Source organism: Chionomys nivalis, chromosome 11, assembly GCF_950005125.1.
Source record: "Chionomys nivalis chromosome 11, mChiNiv1.1, whole genome shotgun sequence".
NCBI classification, from domain to species: Eukaryota; Metazoa; Chordata; class Mammalia; order Rodentia; family Cricetidae; genus Chionomys; species Chionomys nivalis.
The window spans coordinates 44,281,759-44,304,514 of NC_080096.1; the positions used below are offsets into that span (position 1 = coordinate 44,281,759).

Here is a 22,756-nt window from a genome sequence, read left to right on the forward strand (position 1 = left end):
TCTGTTTCTATAAGAATGAAAAAACAAAAAAACAAAACAGAAACAAAGAAACCCACATAAATCAAGGTTCAGTAGTGCACATAGAATTTGAATGTTATAATATGGCTAAGCATGTTTACTTGTAAGATGAACAGTCACTTTACCATCTACAGGAGGACTCGATCTGTTTGCCTCTCCTCTTCTGTCTTAGGGCAGTACATTTGTATATTCTGTTTTCTGTTTGATTTTTCTAATGACACTGCCAGATACTGATCAGAGCATATATATTAGAACACTGATTTTGATGAGTGTCAGTTCACCTCAAGATTTTCAAATTGTGATGATAAAGTTGAGTATAAAAGTGGAACCCACTACTTTTGCAGTTAGACCCTTGTGTTTTGCATTTCATGTTTGTTTAGTTTCACTTTTACTATTAATTGATACAGCTTTTATGAAACATTTATTGGAGTATAAATAGACACTGGCCATGCTGTTTTCTGTAAACCCTCTGCTTACCAGCTATTCTTGTTCCGATATTGTCATATAGTTAAGTGTTATCTGTCTCGCTGTGTTGGACTCACTCAGTGATGTCCTTACCTTTGAAGAGCATGTACTCTTTCTAGAGAGCAGACTCACTCACGGCAGAACTATACACTGGTATAGGTTCTCGGAGATCAGTGTGGGGAGTAATCTTGGGATGGAAGTAGGTTAATCCTGTCTTTTTGTTGGGGTTAGTGGTAGATTGTTCCATGTACAGTCAGCTATAAATGAAAGAAGAACACGATGTAAGTATGTAAGTAACGGTGTTGTGGTATGAATTAAATTTGAAGCTTAGGACATGATCCTAACTTGGAGTTCTTACATTCCCATGTATCTTTGAGACAAGTCACTATATCATTTATTTCTGAACATCTTTCCTGTGTTAAAAGAGTTCTGTGTTAACGTCTCTTAAAATGTGTAAGAAATCTAGGTTAGGATTTATCACACAGGAAAGGTATCTGGTGTGAATCTGAGGTGGTGTAGGATCTAGAACCAATGTGCATGGCTGTCAGAAAGTCTCATATGTGTTCAGGTATGAGCTGAATAGCAGTATTTACTACTCAGGTAAACCTCGTGCTTAGCCTTTCTCCCTAAACAGCCACCTCCCCTTATCTTGATATGTAGGCCTGGATGACCTAGAACTTGGTATGAACATCAGGCCGGCCTTGAACTGAGAGCAGTTCTCTTGCCTCTACCTCCTAAGTACTGGGGTTAAGGGTGTGTAAAACCACACCTGCCTAGTTCTTGGTTTTCTTACCCACCAAATGCAACAAGAAATGCTCACCTGCTTGGAGACTTGTTTTAGAGACATGATCAGAGCAGTAACATAGAACAGATTGGTAGCAGAGCCAATATGATAAGGCATCCTTAGGACCCAAAGTATACTACAAGACATTGACTGTCATGTTGCTCATCACATTTGTCTGAAGCCTTGTTTAAGGGGTCCACGATAAAGTCTGGGATATATGGCAGATTTTAGGTGTTCAGTAAGTTGGGCTCATTGTCAGCTTGTTTATTTTGTGGGTGTACTTTCCATGTATGTGTGCGAATAAATGTGTGTGTGTGTGTGTATTCGTGTTTATGACACTTGATCTTTAAGGCTGCAAATAAACAGTTGGAGCCTTCTTCTGGCTGGAAGCCATACTTTACCTGTAGAATATGATGCATTGTACCTGACAGGATGCTTCATAAATAAGTTTCCTTGATCCTTGTTATATACCCTGAGGAGGGTTGTTATCCAGTTTACAGAAGTGAGGGGGATTCTCAAGGATGCACAGTGGTGTTGTTTAGAATAGAACCTCTCTGATGCCTGCCGTGCTCTGGCTTCTGTGCCTGATTGCATGTGACTCTCCCAGCCATCTGCTGCACCTGCTGTATTTCTGCTCCATTTGGGACTTCCACGAGGACCTTCTTACAGGACAATGGGAGAAGCATCTCGGTGCTGGTGAAAGAGTAACACTGGAGCAGAGCCCACACCATGTCGTTCCCTTACTTGTTCACAGCCATAGTGCTTCTGTTCCATGACTATTAAGTGCTTATGTGTAGTGAAAAGAAAGACCATGTACCTGTCTGTGTGGAGTGCAGATTCCAGTAGGTGAGACATTTGGTGTGGAGTCACGTGGGAAGAACTGTGAAGAGAAACCTATCAAAGAGGGAATGAGGGGGCCATGCTATTTTGAAAACGGTGGCTAGGGAAAATAATTTTGTAAGGTTCACCTGAGCAGACTCTTAAATAAATGGACTGAGAAATAGTTTATATGTCTCTGGAGAGTAACCTGGGCAGAAGCAAAAGCAAGTTTGGAGCTGTGAGAAGCTTAGCACTGTCTAACGTAGTAAAAGCCAGGAAAGGCAAGGGAATCCTTACTGAGGTGAGGGGAGGGACCTGAAGGTGCATTCTAGGTAGAACTCACCGTGAATGCAGGCTGGCTGCAGGAGCAGATCCATGGTCAGAAGATGGACAGAGACCTGGGGAAGCTCTGCTTTTCCTGAGCAAGGAAACTAGGGCCAAAGAGAACTCGGTCTCTGTTCTGAGACCAGTCAGTGCCCTCACAGAGAAATGTGAAGAATGCAGGACTGACAGCCTTTGGCCCCACTGTTTTTCATTGCTTGACTTTGTCTGAGTCCCCTCTGTGCTCTCTCCCTACCTTGTCGCATGGGAAATGAGTTAGGCAGATAAAATACTCCCTAGGTAGGACCCTTTCTAGAGCAAAAGGCACGCTGGTGTGGACACTAGGCTCGTGTTAGCTAGTGTGAGTCCAGTGTCTGAGAGAGTCAGGACTGTTAACTGCTCTCACCATTAGACTCCAGAGCCACATAGTACAGGGATGGTCACATTTTCTTCAGCTATTTAAATAAAGAAACTCTGGAAAAATAGAAACCAATAAAGTAGCCAAAAACTTGTTATGCATGTGTGTGTGGGAACAGGGTAAGTATATTTTTTCTATTATGGAACCATGCAGAAGTACTTAAAGACTATACTTTATAAATTGAACTATTAAAAAAAAACACAAGTATTCTGTGACTAATCTTAAATTTAAAAATAATTAGGACAGGTAGAACAAACCGAATTATTCTTATTACTCACTAATAAGACCAGGAAGCAAAGTCCAGTCAGGCAGGGAGATTTGCTTTTCTCACCAGGAATCTAGAGAGAGGGCTCTGAAAGGCCAGTTCCCACAGAGGCAGGAGTGGACACAGCCCATGATGCTGTGGGCATGGAATTTAAGTGAGAATTGGAGGCTCAGACACCCTAAGGCTCCCTATAAATTACAAGACAGAATCCAACCAAAAACTCATCCCAGGGAACACAGTTGTACAAGGCTATGTGTTTCTCCCCTTCCTCTCTTCTCCTCCTTTCTTATTTGCAAAATCTTGGGATACTAGAAAGAATCATTATACTTAGTTTTAGAAAAGATACATCTTACAAAATACTCATAAAACACAAAACAACAACAATAAAACAAAACCTAGTCAGTCTTGGTTTTTGCCTGTAATCTCAGAACTTGGGAGGCTGAGACAGGAGGATGGAGCTGAGTTTAAGGCCAGCCTTGCCAGCAGTGTGAGACTGTCTCAGAACCAGCCAGCTAGTCAACAATCAACCAACCAAATCCCCCAAAGGCTAGCCACTGTGGAAGCAGGAGTAACAGGAGTTCAAGATCATCCTTGGCCACATTGTGAATTTAAGACTAGCCTGGACTATATGAGACCCTTTGTGTTATACAGAAATAACCTTGCTGTTTATTTTTTTAAAAAAAATCTAGTGACTTAAGTCAGATAAGAATGAGTTTCATTTAACTAGCGATTTTCTAAAGCATCAGGATAGATGTGTTTACGCTCTGAGCGTCAGGATAGATGTGGTTATGCTCTGAGCTGCTGCCTCCAAAAGGGAATGCTGCAGCACAAAGCCAGCACTGAGAGTGGCAAGTGCTGGGCTTGGCTTCCTGGCAGCACTCTCAGCTGAATGTTCTTAGGTCCCTGTGGAAGAACAGACCCCTGCTGTGGACCTCACTAGGCCACGTAACCATGCATTGCATGGTGTCCATGCTGTAGCCCGTGTGTTGTATGGTGTCCATGCTGTAGCCCGTGTGTTGTATGGTGTCCAGTGCTGTAGCCCGTGTGTTGTGCGGTGTCCACTGCTGTAGCCCGTGTGTTGTGTAGTGTCCACTGCTGTAGCCCGTGTACTGTATCATGTCCACTGCTGTAGCCCGTGTGTTGTACGGTGTCCACTGCTGTAGCCCGTGTGTTGTACGGTGTCCACTGCTATAGCCCGTGTGTTGTACGGTGTCCACTGCTGTAGCCCGTGTGTTGTATGGTGTCCACTGCTGTAGCCCGTGTGTTGTTTGGTGTCCACTGCTGTAGCCCGTGTGTTGTATGGTGTCCACTGCTATAGCCCGTGTGTTGTACGGTGTCCATTACTGTAGCCCGTGTATTGCATGGTGTCTTCATTGTGTGGCTGCTTGAGTGCTGTTCAGAGGAGTTGAAGGAAAAGTTGCTGTCCAGGTCTAAGTAATTACTAACCATTACTTCATTAATAAGTAATGAAGCCTTTTAGGTAGGATCCTCACTTATCCTATTTGAATTACTGAGTTTTTCAGGCTCTCTCTGTGGACCACACAGGTTTTTGTTTTTGTTTTTGAGATCCTGTAGTATTTTCTCTTGTAGAGACAAATCTCTTATTTCTAGGCTTTGGTGTTCTCCTTATAAAACAAATGTGTTAGATTAGAGATTCTTCACATACATATGGGTGTGTCTTTCTCAGCTTGCATGTTCTCTACCTATTCTTGTCTTTGAGGCTGTGCTTTTTAAAAATAGGAGCTGTGACTCAGTAGGTGAGGTGGGTCGAGTTTTCCTACCACACATAAGTTATAGGTGTTAGAGCCCGAGGGCAGAGAGTAAGTAGTGACCAGTCTGGGCTCTCATTTCCCATCTAAGGCAGGAGAAGAGGGAGAGAGCTTGTGGCAGATGGTGGAGTGTGGTGTGGAGTAGGCGGGTAGCCAGGGCACCGCCCTTGGCCTCACTTTCCTAAGACAGGGAGAGAACTGTGGAAAGGATTTGTACTGCCGTTATCCTCTGTCTTGACAAGTTTCCTGGCAGCTTACTTCTGGGTAAGGACTCAAGCTTTTTTTCTCTGTAGTTTTCAAAGGGACATGGTATCATGCTCACAATTCTTGTTAACTATATGGTGTTATTTATGTGTTCCGTTTGCTCTGTGACCACAGTGTATGTTGATCGTGTCTGTCCTCTTCTCTCACTCTCCGTGGATAGCTCCTTAGCGTGTCCCCTTTCCACTGCCCCTCCCCCCTTAAATCAGTGCTCTGCTCTTGTTGGCTTCACCTTGTGCGGGCTGTCATATCGCGGTGAGCTTGTGAGTGCAGACTTCACAGATGCTTGGCCTTCCCCCGACAGTTTAGTTAACCTAAGCAACTAAACAACAAGGTTATCAAGTATTTTTATTTAACCAGAAATCTTATTCAAATCAAGTGTACCTGATTTCCAGAAGTGCCCAGTGTGTTTGCACTTTGCCTTTTGATGAGTGTGCGATGTTCCTGGTCTCTGTTGTCTGAAGGGCCTATGGTGATGTGCTGTGCCACCAGCACCTACGGAACTGGCACCTTCCTTCAAAGCAGGAGGAAGCTTAAGGAAGCATCTTGTGTGATCTGTTATCACAGCCCCAACTAAGAAGACTGAAGACTGCAGGCCTTTGACACAGCTCCCAGTCAGTTCTGTGCCACAGTCAGGCTGGCCACCTCTTCACAATGCTCTTTACAGGAGTTTTCTCTAGAGGGAGAAGCTGTGTTTTGTTTAAAACAGCCCTTTTCCCACAGAATTGACAAGGTTCTTACTCACTGTGCCTCTGTATGCCCTGTTTTAGGAAGAATAAAAGTTTGCATACAAATCGACCATTGGGAGATGCCATGGCCGAAGCACAAGAGAGTAATATCTCTGGTTACACATTCTGTACATATTTAAAGTCTTCTGTTCCATTCTCTCCGTGCGACCTCTCAAAAGGCAGTCTTTCTCTACCTTGGTAATACAGTGGAGGCCCACAGAAATCACATGACTTTTCCAAAGATAATTGCAGAGTAAGAAGAAGGTGGGACTGGGGATTGAGCCCGTGATCTCACGGTTACTAGGCAAGTGATTCTCCACTGAGGTGCACTCCAGCCTGAACAATTTTAGCTTGTTGTTCTAGTAAGAGTTTCTATATAGACGCATAAAGGGGAAGAAAAGGATATGTTGCTTTCCTAGTGGTATATGTTAGTACAGTGGGGGAGAGTCAGCACAAGTGACCTGAGAAATTCCAGCCTTAGGGACCTCCATCTAGATAAAGACCCCGTAAACAAAAGAGAAAAGAAAACAGAGTTTCAGAATGAGGATGGAGCAGAGTTAGTGTTTGCTCCATACTGTCTGGAGACTAGCTGTCACAGCAGTGCTTTTAGTTTTGAATCAGTGAGCTTATAAAGTACAGCAAGCAAAAGGAGAAAGATAAATAGTGGGTAGCAGAGAGAAGCTAAGAAGCAAAACACCGAATCAGATGCTCACATGTCCAGCAGAAACGGCTGGCGTAAATGAGTGTGAGAGCAGAGGAGACAAGTGACATCATCACGTTGAGGGTGTACAAACACCCAGCAGAAACACAAGTGACATCATCACGTTGAGGGTGTAACAAACACCCAGCAGAAACACAAGTGACATCATCACGTTGAGGGTGTACAAACACCCAGCAGAAACACAAGTGACATCATCACATTGAGGGTGTACAAAAATCCAGCAGAAACACAAGTGACATCATCACATTGAGGTTGTACAAACACCCAGCAGAAACACAAGTGACATCATCACGTTGAGGGTGTACAAACACCCAGCAGAAACTGACCCTGGAGCAGTTGGGGCAGGCAGGTGGCATCCTGATTGAGCTTTTCTTCTGGGATGTGTTACAGTCTAGGGTCTTGATCAGGCTCATCAAAGGCAAAAAAACAAAACAAAACAAAATCTTTAACAAAACCACTGCAAGTAGCAGTGGGAGAAATCTCAGCCGCAGCAGACAGCATCCGTGGGTGAAAGAGGCTCTGTGAGGGGCGAGGAAACACAGCAAAGCTCACAGAGAGAAAGACCCTCTACAAAACAGGGAGAACTCAGGACCCAGTGATCCAGACTTTCTTGACACTGGAGTTTTTAAGGCCCTTTGAGCTGTCTTTTTTCCTTGGTTTAGGGTTGGTCAGTTTGAACAAAGACAGGGTGACTGATAGGCCCACAGCTTTGGCAGAAACACATGGCCTGATCCAGACTTAAATGGTTCAGCAGTCTATCACCAGAGGACTAGACTGGTAGAGAAAAAAAAACAAAAAAAACAAAAAACAGACGGGACTTTGTTTTATGCTGCCAGGCCAGCCGTCTTGGAGAGGAGGAAGCCAGCCACCTTGGAAGTTCGCCATCTTTTTACCTAATTATGGTCCCTCTCCCTATATATCAGGGACTGCCTAACAGATGAGCTTTCAGTCAGAACACTTTCTCCATGGGTGAACTTCCCGTTCCCATTGCAGACACTTTGATGTCATGGGAGAAGCAGTAGTGACCTTTGTGAGAAGTGGGTCACCGTTTAACTGTTTGCAAGGACACAGTGTTTTCACTCCTTGGTTGTGCTGGTGTTCTCGTCTCTCCCAGTTACAGAGCAGAGGCCCAGCCTGTCTCTGGACAAGAGGCCCTAGAGGACACTCGGAGTAAACATGCTAGAACAGTGGCTCTCAACCTTCCTCATGTTGTGGTGACCCCTGGCCATAAAATTATTTCGTTGCTACTTCATAACTGTAATTTTGATACTCTTACAAATATAAACATTAATTTTCTGATGGTCTTAGGCAACCCCTGTGAAAGAGAGGGGTCGCGACCCACAGGTTGAGAACCACAGTGCCAGCGTTGGGAATGGTAGAGTCTCTCAGGCTTCCGGAGTCTGGTGTTAACAAGCTGACACAGCACATGACAGTTTAGCGATATAATGCACGGGACAGTTAGTAAGGAGAGAGAGAGCGCTAGCTAGCAGTAGCAGGCTTCTGTATGATTTTGTGGCTCTTGAAGTTACGTCTCTCAAGGTTACCAGGTTAGATGTTTACCGGGTTAGATGTTTGTTGCTGCAAAAACAAGCTCTCACTTTAAGAGAATAAAAAGTAGTTTATTCTAGAGCCAGATTTCAGTGACCATGGCCCAGGAACACATTTTTTACGTTACCCCAAATATAATGTTTCTTGTGGAAGCCATGTCATGAAGTTTTATGGTTTTACAGAACAAAGGAAGCCATAAATCAAGGCAAGTTTAAAGCATATTGGTGGGTACCTCCGGGAGGCAGCTACAACCAAATGGGGGAAGTTTGTCTCTTTGATGTTATCTGATGGCACCCTTAGCTTTTGGGTTAGTGGATGTTAATGAATAGACTCCAACATGTTTTTATTTAGTAGCCACATGATGTTAGTTCTTCCACAGAGGTGAGCAAGGAATGGCTATTCAAGGGCCTAGCGTAGCCCAGGTAAGGTGATGAACCTCTGGACCTCAGCTTTCCTAGAGTAGCCCAGGTAAGGTGATAAACCTCTGGACCGCAGCTTTCCTAGAGTAGCCCAGGTAAGGTGATGAACCTCTGGACCGCAGCTTTCCTAGAGTAGCCCAGGTAAGGTGATGAACCTCTGGACCGCAGCTTTCCTAGAGTAGCCCAGGTAAGATGATGAACCTCTGGACTGCAGCTTTCCAACCTTGCCTGCCACTGCCATTGGAATCAGGGCACCAGTCTTTGCAGACACAGCTTTTTTCCTGGAATTACCCTTGACAAAATTAAGCAGTTAAGTAAAAAAAATTAGCTGAGAGTGATGTCACATGCCCTTTATCCCATTACTTGGGAAGCAGAGAAAGCCAGATCTCTGAGTTCTAGACCAGGCTGGTCTCCATAGAGTTCTGGGCCAGCCAGGGATGCATAGTAAGACCCTGTCTGAGAGAGAGAGAGACAGAGAGAGAGAGAGAGACAGAGAGAGAGAGAGAGAGAGAGAGAGAGAGAGAGAGAGAGAGAGAGAGAGAGAGAGAGGAAAGAGAGAAAGAAATAAGCTGGCTGGCTTCTCTTAAAGAGTCATCTTTTGTTTGGAGGGCCTTATTCTGGTCTGCTTGAGTGAGGAGGGCTGACGTGGGCAAAGCCAGTCAATGATTTCGTGCTTTCTGGCCCAAAGCAAACATGATCCATTTGTTGTTATTAAAACCTGTGTTTGAGATAAGAGGATTTTGGAAGTTTTGACCCTAAAACCAGCAGGAAATGCAGAGTAGCCCTTAAGGGCTTGCTTCTTCCCTTTCCAGTCTCTTACAGCTTCCCTGGCGTTCTTTCTTGCTCAGTATAGATGGAATGACCAGGCTATAGGGCAGGACACACACCTCTGCAGGATAACTGTGTGCTTGACATTGCTGAGTTTGGTGCATAGTTAAGACATGTAATAAGGAGTAGTTTTTATTGCTTTTCTTATTTTGATGCCCTCTTGTGGCACAGGAGCAGCTCGTGTGTGTTGTAGGCTCTGGTTGGGTCATATTTATCCTGCAGCTGTGTTTTCAAGTGCCTGCTGCTTGCATCATTAGAGCCAAAGATCTATTCCTGTGCTAAAGTCAGAATCCAGAAGGCTGACTAACTTTCTCCAGAGGCAAGCCAAATACGTAGGGAAGGGGGCAGGGATACCAGAAGAATTGTGTGTCTCCTTTTAAATATTCATTACTGGAATAAAATCTAGTGTTCCATAAAAAGAGAGCCTTAAAGCTTAGACTATGCAAACCCAGGCCTATATATTAGCTCTCTTACCTGCTGTTAGTCAAGTGTTGTCTTCTGGGGATAATAAGACCTTGATTCTCCATCTCATACAATTGTGGAATTCAAATAGCATGATTTGTGCTGAAGCACCCCCCACCTCCATAAATATCAGCCAGTGACTGTATTGGTTTACTTTCATCAGTGGCAAACATGGATAAACCATCCTTAGCACAGGGCCCCAAGGTGTCAGAAGTGCACAGCCACAGATAGGAAGATGGGAACTCATGAACATGATACTGGTTATTTTTGACTCACAGGTGGCTCCTGTGCTTGTGTGTGTGACTTATGTGTAATTAAGGGTATTTACTAAGACTGTACCTAAAAGCTTGTAGAACTCAGTCATTGAAAGACAAGATTTTGAAGGGGCCAGAGAGATGAATTAGAGGGTAAAAGTACTTGCCAACAAACCCAATGACCTGAGTTGGATCTTTGGAATCAACATAGTGGAAGTAAAAAACCAACTTTTCTAAAGTTTTCTCTGACCCCCCCAACACATGGCATGTGCATTCTCTTCCCCCAAATAAGTAAATGTAATTTATGGACAAGCTGGGGAGATGGTTCAGTGGGTAAGAGTGCTTGTTCTGCACTCTTGTTTGGATCTTGTTTGGATCCCCAACATCCAGATTTTAAAAAAAGAAAAAAGCAAAACAAAACAAAAAGACCAGGCAAGGCTATGTATATGATAACTCCAGCATTAGCGAATGGAGACAGGTATAACTCCCTGGCTAGGCAGCCTAGCCAAAATGGAGCTTCCATGGCTCAGTGAGAGACCTGGTTTCAAAGCAGTTAGATAGGGAGTGAGAGTGTGGTGTCTGAGGTCTTGGTCTGACCTCTGCATGGCCACATGCACACATACAGGCTTGTGCAACTCTACACTCAGGTTTGTATATCTCACATACACAGAGCAAAAATCTGGGCAGATGTTTCATAAAAACCAAAAAAAAAAAGAAGAAATATTAAGTAAGCACATGAAAATACTCACTTGTTAGTCAATAGAGAAATACAGAATGAGAGTACAAGAGACCATTTACTGATTGGTAGATCAACATGAAATAGTTAGATCTAAGTGGGTCATAATGCAGAGCAGTGAGAACCCCAAATGGTGCTAGTGAGAACCTGAAATTGTGTAGCTACTGTGGAACGATTTGGCAGTTTCTTATAAAGATAAGCTCATTAAAAGAACCGTCAACCTCACGTTCCAGGTTTTATATAAGATAAATGAAAATGTGGCCACAGGTGTTGCTCAGAGATTCATTGCAACTTTATTTTTAAGAATAAATTATGTGGGAACAGTGCAAAAGAAAGTCTGTTGAGTAGTGACTCTGCAGACCGTGTACAGTCACAGGGCAGGATGCTGTTATGGCTGATTGTACAAGTGAGTGCGCGACAGTGTTTGCAGGACCCGGATGACAGCGTTATGCCAGAGCAAGGAGGAAGACTCGGAAGAGCTTGTTGTACGTAATTGCTCTGTTGTTGGACAGCAAAGCTGTCGTAATATTGAACTCCAGCCAGAAGACAGCATTGGATCGCTGGGGACTGGCGTTACGGACGGTTTTGAGCTGCCTTGAGGGTGCTAGGAATCAGAACCAGCATGAGATTATTGGGGAGATTTCCATTTCTTTGGGCCCATTGTTAAAATCATCTGATAGTCAGGTTGAGAGTGTCCTCATTTTTGTTAGCCCTGTTCTACTGGAGAAACACTTCAGAGGTCTCCAGCCCTGTTCTACTAGAGAAGTACTTTAGAGGTCTCCAAGGGCTAGAACAAGTGAGATATTCGACTCAGATGAGCATTTGGGTTGGGTGTAGTGTTGTCCTTATCTTGTCTGTAGTAATGATTATGCACTTTTTATTTGTTGATTATTATTTTTATTATTACTTCAAGTTGGTGTTTTTTTTATTTTTATATGATATACCTCAAAAAGAAAAATATCATGAATAAGCTGAATAATTGCTGAGCTAGGAATATGATTAGGGGAAAAGTGGGTTGTCCCATGGCAGCTCACAGTCTGAGGACACAGTGGAGAAAGACAGCTGAGGAATAGGAGCCATGGAGGGGAGGAAGTCCTGAGGCACTACTGAAGTGCCTGCCTCATCAGCACTGCTGCAGAAGGAGCCTTGAGTTTAGCCTGCTCGGTGAACAAGAGTCAGTATGGACGGGGAGGGCATTACAGGCCCAGACTCACAGAGATGAAACTCCATCTTGTGTTTTGTGAACAGGAAGAGCCTTGTTTTATGGGAACCAGAAACTGAGGTTTAGTTGGATTCAGTTGGATTAGTTGAAGCTGAACAGGTTGGCGGAGAGATAAAAGGTGAAATGTTTTTCACGTTGACTTATCCCTCCTCTGATGGAAGATGATCCTGTCTTCTTTTTTGGGTTCTTTATGTTTTGTCTTAAACAAGCACCAAAACCAGCAGAACAAGAACTTCCAAGGAGGAGAACTGTTTGACTAATGTTCTCCAGACTGGCTTCCATTGCACATGTAATTTAAGGCTGCACTTGAGCGTCTGTGCACTTTAGGAGGGTCAGGAAAGCCTTGGGTTGACAGCCATCTGCAAGAATGCATCCTTAGACAGGTGTGACTTGGGTCTCTAAGGAAAGGTCAGTTTCTTAGTACCAAGAAGGGGAAGTTCAGAGTCTCCTACATTTCAGTTTAGGAAGATGTAGACCTGAAAACTGGTTCAAGTACTCATATCTTCAATTCTTTTTGTTATAATATTTTAATTCTTTGAGAATTTCATATATACATATGATTTATTTTGACTATATTCACCTCACACTTTCCCTAATTTATTTTTTTAATTTATTTTTTTAATTTATTTAGTTTTATTTATGTGTATGTGTGTATGTATGCCGTGTGTGGAGGAGCTTACAGTGGCTGTAGGAGATTGTCAGATTCCCGGAGGGGATTGGGAATTGAACCAGCAAGTGTTCTTAACCATTGAGTCACCTCTCCAGTCTACCTAGAGAGTTCTGCTTCATATTCCTTGCCATTTTTAAAGAAATAACTGACCAAGTCCCATTTGTCTTGCCCATGTACTCATGGGTGTGGGACCATCTACTGAGGACCATTCCCTTTAGAAATAATGGCCTTTCCTTCCCCCAAAAATTGAGACTCTTGGGTACCACTCTGAGTTTTTGGAGTGATGAAGCAGGGAGGTGACAGATGAACCAAAGGACTCCAGCCGATGACAGAGCTGTTGGGAGGGCCTGCTCCATAACCCAGTGCTTCCTTGTGTGTTGCAGGCGATGGAGTTTGAGGGCTGGACAGACACCCTGTTCCTTCTGCAGTTCACCCTCTCCTGTGTGATGGGGTAAGCCTTTATACATTCCTAGCGCATCATTTCCTAGAGAAGCAGGCTTCAGGAAGTTGAGTTCTTCTCCCTTGTTTAGTTTCCTGAGTGTGTCACCTTCTAGATCTGGGAATATGTTGAACTGATCCCAAGCCACACAAAAATGGATGGAGAAATGAAATGTATATTTTTCCACCATCCTACTGTCTAATAACAGCTATTATATTTCCATTTGCATCATTTAATTTTCCTCAGCATTGACATCTAAAGGAAATCATTGCCGCTTACCTATAAGAAAGAAGACTCAGAGCTTACTGAGTTTACATTGTTAGTGGTTGACAGTAGTGGCATTTAGATTTGGGGCTACCCAACTTCTGTGTGGAAGGGAAGAAAGTCTCTGCATCTTTCAGGTGTGTTTTCCTTAGCTCACCAATTTGGTTGTACCTTCTGCCTGGACATCTACACAGTGAGACAGTGTTTCGAAGCCTCAGTGGTTTGGGCGTTACAAATGCTGTCGGGTGGTTGTCCAGCAGACCTGCCACCCCCTCTTAAATTCTCATTTGCTTTTCTTCCACTATTGATAAACTATCTTGCCTTCATCCTGGTCCTAGGGTCATTTTATCCTAGTGGTAAGTGCCCAGCTGGCAAAGGCCTATGAGCAGGAGCATCCTGTGTGGCTTGCATGAGTTAGCAGGAAGGATGTTCTCTAAGGAATGGGCATGGTTTTGGTAGCAGGAAAAACACCATGTCAGAAAATAGACACGTGTTTCTCTTGAGTACAGCTTCAAAGATCTGAAGCTGAGGCGAGTGAGGCACAGGGAGGTCTCTGTTGCTCAGAGCCCGCATGGCTGGCACTGGGTGGCTCTCCTGGTGAAGGATTGTAGGACAGTAAGCTTTAGCCTCGGAAGGATTCTAGCCTGGGAGGGACTGTGGGACAGCAAGCTCTAGCCTGGGAGGAGGAATTGTGGGAAAGCAAGCTCTAGCCTGGGAGGAAGAATTGTGGGAAAGCAAGCTCTCTCCTGTGAAGGATTGTGGGAAAGCAAGCTCTCTCCTGTGAAGGATTGTGGGAAAGCAAGCTCTCACCTGTGAGGGATTGTGGGAAAGCAAGTGCTAGCCTGTAACAGACTCTTTCTTCTCCGCCTAGGTTTATCTTGATGTATGCTACAGTGCTCTGCACGCAGTACAATTCTGCTCTTACCACAACAATAGTTGGCTGCATTAAGGTGAGATGAAATAACAATACTGTTTCTTTTTGAAATCTGCTTTATTTAAAAATGTTCCTCTAACTTAAAACTCTGGGGGCCAATGGGATGGCTTAGTTGGTAAAGATGCTTGCCACTGAACTTGACAGCCTGGGCGCAATCTCTAAAACCCAACTGTACAAGGTGGGAACTGATCTTGCTGCCGTCCTCTGACCTCTCCCTGCATACTGTGGGGACCCACGTGGTACAAGGTGGGAACTGACTCTTGTGTTGGCTTCTATCTACATTCTGTGAGATGAATGCTTCCCAAAATAAAGAAGCAAAAACTGGTTTGAATTGTTTTAAATTAAAATTTGGCTATGTGGCCAATAATATGGCTCAGGAGGTAAAAGCGCTTGCTGTGTGAGCCTGATGACCTGCGTTTGCTTCTTAGAATTCATGTCAGAGTGGAAGGAGAGAACTGACTCCATGAAATTGGCCTCTGACTACATGCGTCCCTCCCCTATCACGTACACAATAATAATAAAGTAAATATGGAGAGAATCTGCCAGTAACCTTAAGTCTCATAGCTTTCTTCCTGTGTGCCAGCTTACTAGCTTGGCACTTCGTGGTGGTGATTTCTAAACTAGTTTATAAGAACTTAACAACGGTATAGCTTTTACTTGGAGGTGGCTTAGTTCTGGGGAGTGTGGGAAAGGGGAAGCACAGTAGTTATTGCAGGAGAAGAGCAGTAGACGGCTTCCCTCCAGAGTGGCAGGCCTAGCCCTTCAGCCCCAGTGAGAGCTGCGCTTCCAGCCTTTCTTTGGGAGGTGAAGCCTGCCGGAAGCGAATCCAGGGGTGTTTCCTATGTCTGAGCCAGCCCTCAAATGGCCTGCTGTTTAAAAGCTGTGCCTGGCGTTTCCAGTGCTGCCTTTCCTCCCATTTGCTTTTATTTAAGGAAGAATCATTTGTCTCCAAGCAGGAAAGCCAAACTAACTATAGTGTTAGCTAATGCTCGTTGAAACCTGGGACCTCATTTATCAGACTTAGTAATTCTAGTTCTTCAGTTTTAAGAATGCTCCAGATGCCCAGATTCCTCTGCCATCAGGAGGTGTATACCCTCAATGGAATGGGCATTGACCTTTTGAGAAACTGCAGTGGTTAAAACTCCCGAAATCTCGAGCTCCCCATCATGGAATCAGAGTTTGACATGATTGGTTCTGAATGCCCTCCCAAAGGACATTTCATTATAAAGACAGTTTTAAAGTTGGGTTTAATGTATTTTGTACCCACCCCATGCTGGGGATCAACCCTAGGGGCTGAGGGAAGTGCTCTCCCACCGAGCTGCGCCCTCCAGTCCTAGCCTTGAACACACAGCAAGTCCAGGCACTAAGAATGTGACATCCACAGCTCATGGCACTTACTCACTGAGAAGGGGAGGAGGTGGGGAAATAGGGACTGACTTACTCCATGAAAGGAAGGAGAGATTGGGGAGCGTCAGATAATTAAGGATAATTAAGGACCCAAACTGTATTTGTACTTGGGAGTCAGAGAAGAGAATCAAAAAAAATTTTTTTTGCCTTTTATTTTTATATTTATTTTTAATTATTTTGAAATTAAAGTATATCATTTTCACATTTTCCTTTCTTCTCTAGACTCCTTCCGTCCACCTTGCATCTATCAAACTAATAGAATAATGGCTCACACATAAGTATACACATAAACACAACCCTACAGTCTACTTAATGTTACATATATGTCCCAGGTCTGACCACTTGGTATTGGATAACAAATTGGTGGATTCATCCCTGGGGAATATTATTGCCTTTAGTTCTTTGTCTGGGGTGCAGGGGGCAGCGGTTGAGATTTTCCTCCTAACAAGTGGGCCTTAAATATAATTAGCAGCTGTTAGTTACTGCCAAGATATTGGTGCCACTATTGAAACCTCTTAGATCTTGTCATGCTGGTCCTTGTGGTTCATATGTGTCACAACTGGGATTATTGTTTGCTTTCCTCTTTCTGGTACTGTGGGAAGACTTTCAAGTTAGATCCAGCTCAGATTCTCTGAGTCCTATGTCCAAAGTGTGTGGTGTCTTTATCAGTTGGTACAATCTATCTAGTAGAAGTGTTTTTTTAAAACTCTGTGTGTGTTCATGCATGTGCATGCGTGTGTGCACACACACACGCATGCACATGTCACGGGGCACCCCTGGAGGTCAGAGGACAACTTTTAGGAAGTCAGTTCTCTCCTACCATCTGGGTTCTAAGGATTGGACATCGGTCATAAGAAACCTGCTGAGTCATCTCACTGGTCCAGTAGAAGTGATCTTAAGTATAATACTTTGAAATGACACCTTACATTTTGTTTTGTTTTGCTTTTTGAGACGGGGTCTCTTTATATAGCCCTGTCTGTCCTGGAGCTTGCTATGTAAACCAGGCTGGCTTCAAAGTCACAGAGGTCCTTCTGCCTCTGCCTCTCAAGTGCTAGGATTAAAGGTGTGGACCACTGTGCCTGACCTTACTCTAGTGCGCGCGCGCACGCGTGTGTGTGTGTGTGTGTGTGTGTTTAAGATATCAAGGAAAAGTCCTCAAAAGACATTCTTTGTTGGTCAAATTCCATCTTTTTATTTTTAAAAGAAGGAAAATCCTTGCAGTTAAGCAATCTTCTTTACTCTTCCCTCACAAGTTAACAGTTAGCCTGATGGGAGAAAAAAATCATGTTGGCCACAGCAGGAGGCAGTGCAAGTTTGATGATGTGTAGTGTTCTCCATGTTGTGAGTGTTCATCCTTTGGAGAAACAGCTGGGGAGAGGCTCATGTTAGAGATCCCTTATTCCTGCTCTTGCTGCACACAGATGGTAGACCTGTGTTGGTACTATGTGTTTATACATTTTGTACTTGAATCACATGTAGATTTCAAAAGCACAATTAGACCTACATAACAATATATCACTATTTTCTTTTAGAATATATTAATAACTTATATTGGAATGTTCTTTGGTGGAGATTATATTTTCACGTGGACAAATTTTATTGGCCTAAATATCAGGTAAGTAAAAATATTGAACTAAATGTAAGTACAGTGACAATTGGGATTTAGGTCCTCAGATAGTGTCACAGCGTAGAATTCGACTGTTTCTTCAATTATAAATATGTCTGCTTATAAAATAAACTTGTGGAATGCCTGCAATGTGGTAAATATATTTTAATGTCTCTAGCTAACATTTTAAAGAAGCAGAAGGAAATGGTTCCATATTCAGTGTGTAAGGTTTAGAGTTGAACTTCTTCCCTTCACCCAAGAGTTGTCATTTGCTTATTGAATTTGATCAGGTAATGCTCTCAAGAAATTCAGGGCTAAAATCCACCAGTTCTATTACAGTTGTGAGTATTTGACCGTAGGTGTGTCATTACTTTTAAAACTATATTTATATTGAGGGCCTGAAGAGGTGGCTCAGCAGTGAAGAGCACTGGCTACTCCTCTATAGGACCCAGTTTCAATTTCCAGCACCCCCATGACAGCTCACACCATTTATAACTCCACTTCCTGGGAATCTGATGTCCTCTGCTGGACTCCACAGGCACCAGACAAGCACATGGTGTATGGACACAGGCAAAACATTCACACACATAATAAGTAATAGGAGGTGTTTTAAAATAGATTTTGTTATTTGACAATTGCATGCACGTATTCTGATTTCTCTGTCCTCATTCCCTCTCTTATTAACTCCATTTCTTATCAACTGCCCCTCATGACTGCCATTCCCTTTCCCTGGCTTTGTTTTTGTCTTCTGATCTAATTTAACCAGTGCCATTTCTGTGACCATTGGATTGGAGCTGTCCGTAGGAGCCTGGTGGGTTGTCTGTCAACAGGCACACAATGAAAGCAGTGCTTCCCCTCTCCCAGTAGCAAAAAGTTCACAAGTGAAGGGTGGGGCCCCTGAACTTCATCCTCGTCTGACTGTTGATGGACCCATTCTTGTCCAGACCCAGTGCAGGTCTTCGTAGCTGTGCGTGTTCGTGATTGCAGTGGCTGTGCCTCGTCCAGGAGAGATTTCATTCCCCAGCCCCTCTACCTTCCTGCTTTCATTCTTTCCTCCCTTTCTTCTGCGGTGTTCCCTGGACCTTTGAGGGAATCATGTAAATATCTTACTTAGAGTTTGGCCTCATCAGTCAGCTGTTCTCATCATGTTTTACAGACATGAGTCTCTACTTCACTATTGTTCACTGGTCTCTGATTGAGGCATGTTTATAAGTATAAACGTATAAGTAGACTTAGAACACAGCTTGATGCTATGTTCATTTGTTAAATAACACTTTTCAGAACCTTCATCCCCCATGATTTTCCTTCTCATGAGTTTTTGACCAGGTTTACAATATCAGCATGGATTCCCTCCCGTGAAGTTAGTCTCAAATCCAACTAGAGAGGACAGTTCTAACAACAGCGCCACTACCCATTCTAACGGCAGCGCCACAGTCGCACAAGTGGACACATCTCTCTGGCAGGCTGCTCTAGGAGACTGCACGTCACAGCTGGGTAAGACCACTGGTGCCTTTTCTCCCCCAGCAGCCTTACACACAGTCCCTTCTAAGACTATGGAAGCTGCCTAGCAGAGAGGACTCTTCCTGCTCAGTTCCTGCTAGATTTATGTCTATTCTGCATCCAGGGTATCTGGTGTCTTCAGCAATAGATCTTATTGTTTAGTTATGGTGGTCACCTAAGAGGGATGGTAAGGGCTTGTATTATTTTTGGGTCCTCTGGGTCTTCCATCTCCAGCTGGTTTAAAGAGGCATCCTATATTTGACACTAGAGTTTTTGTTTAATAACTCTTGGCTTCTGGGAACAGCTTTTTCCAGACATACAGAAAATCTCCCTTCAAACTGTGTGATGTAATAAGTACATTTTTAGATTTGGCTACAAGATAGTAGGTTTCCATATAGCTTTTCCATACACTCTTCATCTTGGTTCTTCACACCCCTTCCTTGTGTAAGCTTTTCCAGAACCACTGTTCCCACCCTCTACTGCCACATTACCCTTTCCTAACCCCTCACTCAAGGCTCCTCCCTCCCAGTGGCCTCCTTCTACAGATACTCCAAGGTGAACAGAAAATTAGAGATTCGAAGATAAAACCCACATGTGAAGAAGAATATGCAGCATTTGGTTTTCTGTGCCTGGTTGCATCACTTAATGTATATTTTTTTAATTTTCATCTATTTAACTGCACATTTCATGATGTCATTCTTCTTTACAGCTGAACAAAACTCCATTATGTGTCTGTATCACATTTCCATCATTCAGTCGTCAGCTGGTGACTAGAGCAGCAGTGAGCATGGGTGCGCAGGTGTCTCTGCAGTAGACATCTGATCAGAATCCAGAACCTAGCCATTGTGAACGAGCAGCAGTGAGCATGGCTGCTCAGGTGTCTCTGTAGCAGTATGTAGTCCTTCCAGCATCTGCGCAGGGACAGCTGAATCATGGGGCAGATCTGGCTGTAGCTCTTGGAGGCCTGTGCACATTGGTTTCCATAGTGTTCAGTTAGCCTCCCAGCAGCATCATACCTTTCTTCTATTGTTTACCACCGTCAGTGAAGGGTTGACTGACGCTGTGTCAAAGCTTTCTTTTAGTTCTAGGATTTGAATTTTGTGGTCTTAAGTATTTTTTATATGCCTACAAATTATCCAGCTTATTTTTGGGCCAGACCTCTGTCCTGATGTTAGTCTTGTCTCCTTAGTAGCCTGCTTGCCACCTCTACCTGACTTATTCCAGACCCAGGGAGGGAGGAAGGGAGGAGGGGAGAGACAGACAGACAGGTACCCTGGGCTTGGCATGGGCTTTGAAACCTCACAACCCACCTCCAGCATCATACCCTCCTACACACCTACTCCAAGGACAGCACATCTGCTAATCCTTCCTAGGACTCTCTAGCGAGGAACCAAGCATTCCTGAACCCATGCAGCCATTCTTTCAAACCCCACTCCAACGGTTCCTGGAGGTTGCTTCTTGAAGGGGTGTGGAGTTAGAGTGGATGACGACTTTTGTTTGTCTCTGAGTTATTGGTACTTCTGAGTTCCAGTGTTCTTATGTGTTAGGGATAAACTAGCTTACTGTTGAGTTAGAGTGACAGAACCCAATAAGATTCAAATCCGGGCATCCCAACTCCTGTTCAGTTGTTATTTTCATCACAGCTTTTGGCAAGGAAAGGAATGTTGCTTAGGTTTTTCTTTTTTTACTTTTTCTTTAAAAATGAAATTGTCTTTATTATTTCTAGGGCTATATTTTAGTTGCTATTCTCTTTGACTTGTTAGTATGCAAAGACAGAAGTTGTGGATATTGACTTTTTAATGTAAAAGCCAAACTACAGGAACTATTGAGTAGATTTCACTTGTTTAGAAGTGATTTCAGTTCCCCTTAACAGACGGCACTCTAAAGAAAACCACTGACGGAACTGCATTTCTGAAGAATGTATGTTTGATTAAGCCTGAACAAATCTGGCTCCCTGTACTCTGCTTCATTTCTTAGTTGTACTAGGAAAGGCTTGAGAGTCAGGCATGATGGCTCACAGCCGTGACGTAGGGCTAGTGGGATGAAGGCAGGAGGAACAGGAACTCATCCTCTGCTACATAGCAAGTGGCCACCAGCCTTAGCCACATGAAACCCTATTCCAAATCCCCACCCCGACTGAAAGTTGAATGTCCCCATCTCTGGCCTGGTTCAGGTGCAGAAAGCATGGGGCATGCTTTGTAGCAATCCAGGTACCGTTCAGCTCTGATTCTATGATTCAAGGAGGTGTTACGTTTTCCTTGGAATACAGTTGAGAGGCTGTCTGGATCTTCTCTGAATGCTTCTTTTCCAGTGTCCCATTCTTCAGTCTTCAGCCAAGGGCCCCTCCCAAAAGAGAAGCAGCAGGCAGGGTAGGGAAGGAGCAGTGAACACAGAACTTGCTCCTGTGCATCCATCCATCAGAGTCTGGGCTCTGGCCCCACGGCTCAGACTGAAGAAGGATGCCTTCCCGAGTAGTGACACCATAATCTTACAGCCAGGACGGCTAGAATTCCTCAGCTCTCTGGAATGCATCTTTTTCTGTCATTAAAAATTAAAACGTGATTAAATAATTAAATACAATAATTTATTCTTTCCACTGTAGAGTGCTGTCAGTTTTGACAAATGCGTTTAATCTGTTACCCTTTTGTATGTGATTACTTCTATCCGTCCCCAGATCCTGACAGAGATTTCTACCCACAGAACTTCCAGAATGCTGCATGAATGATTGTGTTGTATTTCCCTTTCAAGCCCGGCTCTCTCACGTGCTTTCCAGCTGTTTTTGCATGCATCGACACCTCATACACTTTTACTGCTGAGCACACTGTTGGATGGATATATTTACATCTTTCAACATTTGAAAGCAGTTAGGCTGTTTCCAGTGAAAGCTATTATACGATTATGGATTACCTCCCATAAATACTTGCTTTGAAGTCTGTGTATGAACATAGGTTTTCATTGCACTGGGATAAATACTTAGATTCCCTGGGTTGCATTAGTAACATGTTTAACTTTAATAAGAAACTGCAGGCTAGGTTTGACTCGGTGTTGGAGTGTATGTCTAACATATGGGATTTTCTAGAGAGAGGGAGAGAGAGAGAGAGAATGAGAATATTGCTATCCTTCTTTCCCTCCTGAAATGATGTCAGGACTCCTTTGCATAGCCAGCAGCAGTATGTGGAGTTTGGTGCTCCTCGTTCTGGCCTTGCGAGCTGCCTGTCTCACTTTGCTTTCAGCCCCTTGTCCAGTGCTGTCCTGCAGTCTTTCCGTGACCTTGTTTCTCCCAGGGTTAATTATTTGAGCATCTCTATGGTGCTGGCATACCATCAGCCTGTTTTCTTTAGTGGATTGACAAGCCAGATATTTGCCCATCTGAAACACTAGGGCCCTTTCTTCTCGTGAGTTTAGAGTTCTAGAAATATAGCATATTCTAACTTGGGACTTACCTTTTTATTAATAGTATGTTTGGAAGAACAAAATTTTTATATTTTGATGCAGAACAAGTTAGTGATATTTTCTTCTGTGTGTGGTGCTTTCATTGCTGAATCTGAGAAGTCTTTTCCTGACTCGTCTAGAAAGGTTTTTTCTTATGTTCCAGGTGGCTTTGTTTCAGGCTTCATAATTGCCCATAAAGCCTTTTTTCAATTCATTTTTATTTATAATAAAGTCTGGAATAAGGTGCTTTTTAATGTGTTCTGTAAATATACATATTCGATTGCTTCCATGCTTTTAATTAAAAATAAAGTCCTTTCAATCATTTGCTTACATTCTCATAACACTATTTTATAGGTGTTTTTTTGTTTGTTTGTTTGTTTGGAAATTTTTTCTTCATTATTTCAGCTCTATAAGGGAGGCTGAGAAAAGAACCGGAATGCATTTTGGAGATAGGTACTGAGCCTGC

The 22,756-nt window shown here is 43.5% G+C and overlaps 1 protein-coding gene across 1 annotated transcript in view; it reads left to right on the forward strand.

The window, feature by feature from the left end:
- The window catches only part of Slc35d1 (solute carrier family 35 member D1), a 42,773-nt gene that overhangs the window by 11,967 nt on the left and 8,050 nt on the right, over window positions 1-22,756 (forward strand). Inside the window, exons 9-11 of the mRNA XM_057784605.1 lie at window positions 13,092-13,159; window positions 14,283-14,361; window positions 17,285-17,367. Coding sequence (XP_057640588.1) covers window positions 13,092-13,159; window positions 14,283-14,361; window positions 17,285-17,367 — 230 coding nt within the window. The remainder of the gene's footprint in view (window positions 1-13,091; window positions 13,160-14,282; window positions 14,362-17,284; window positions 17,368-22,756) is intronic.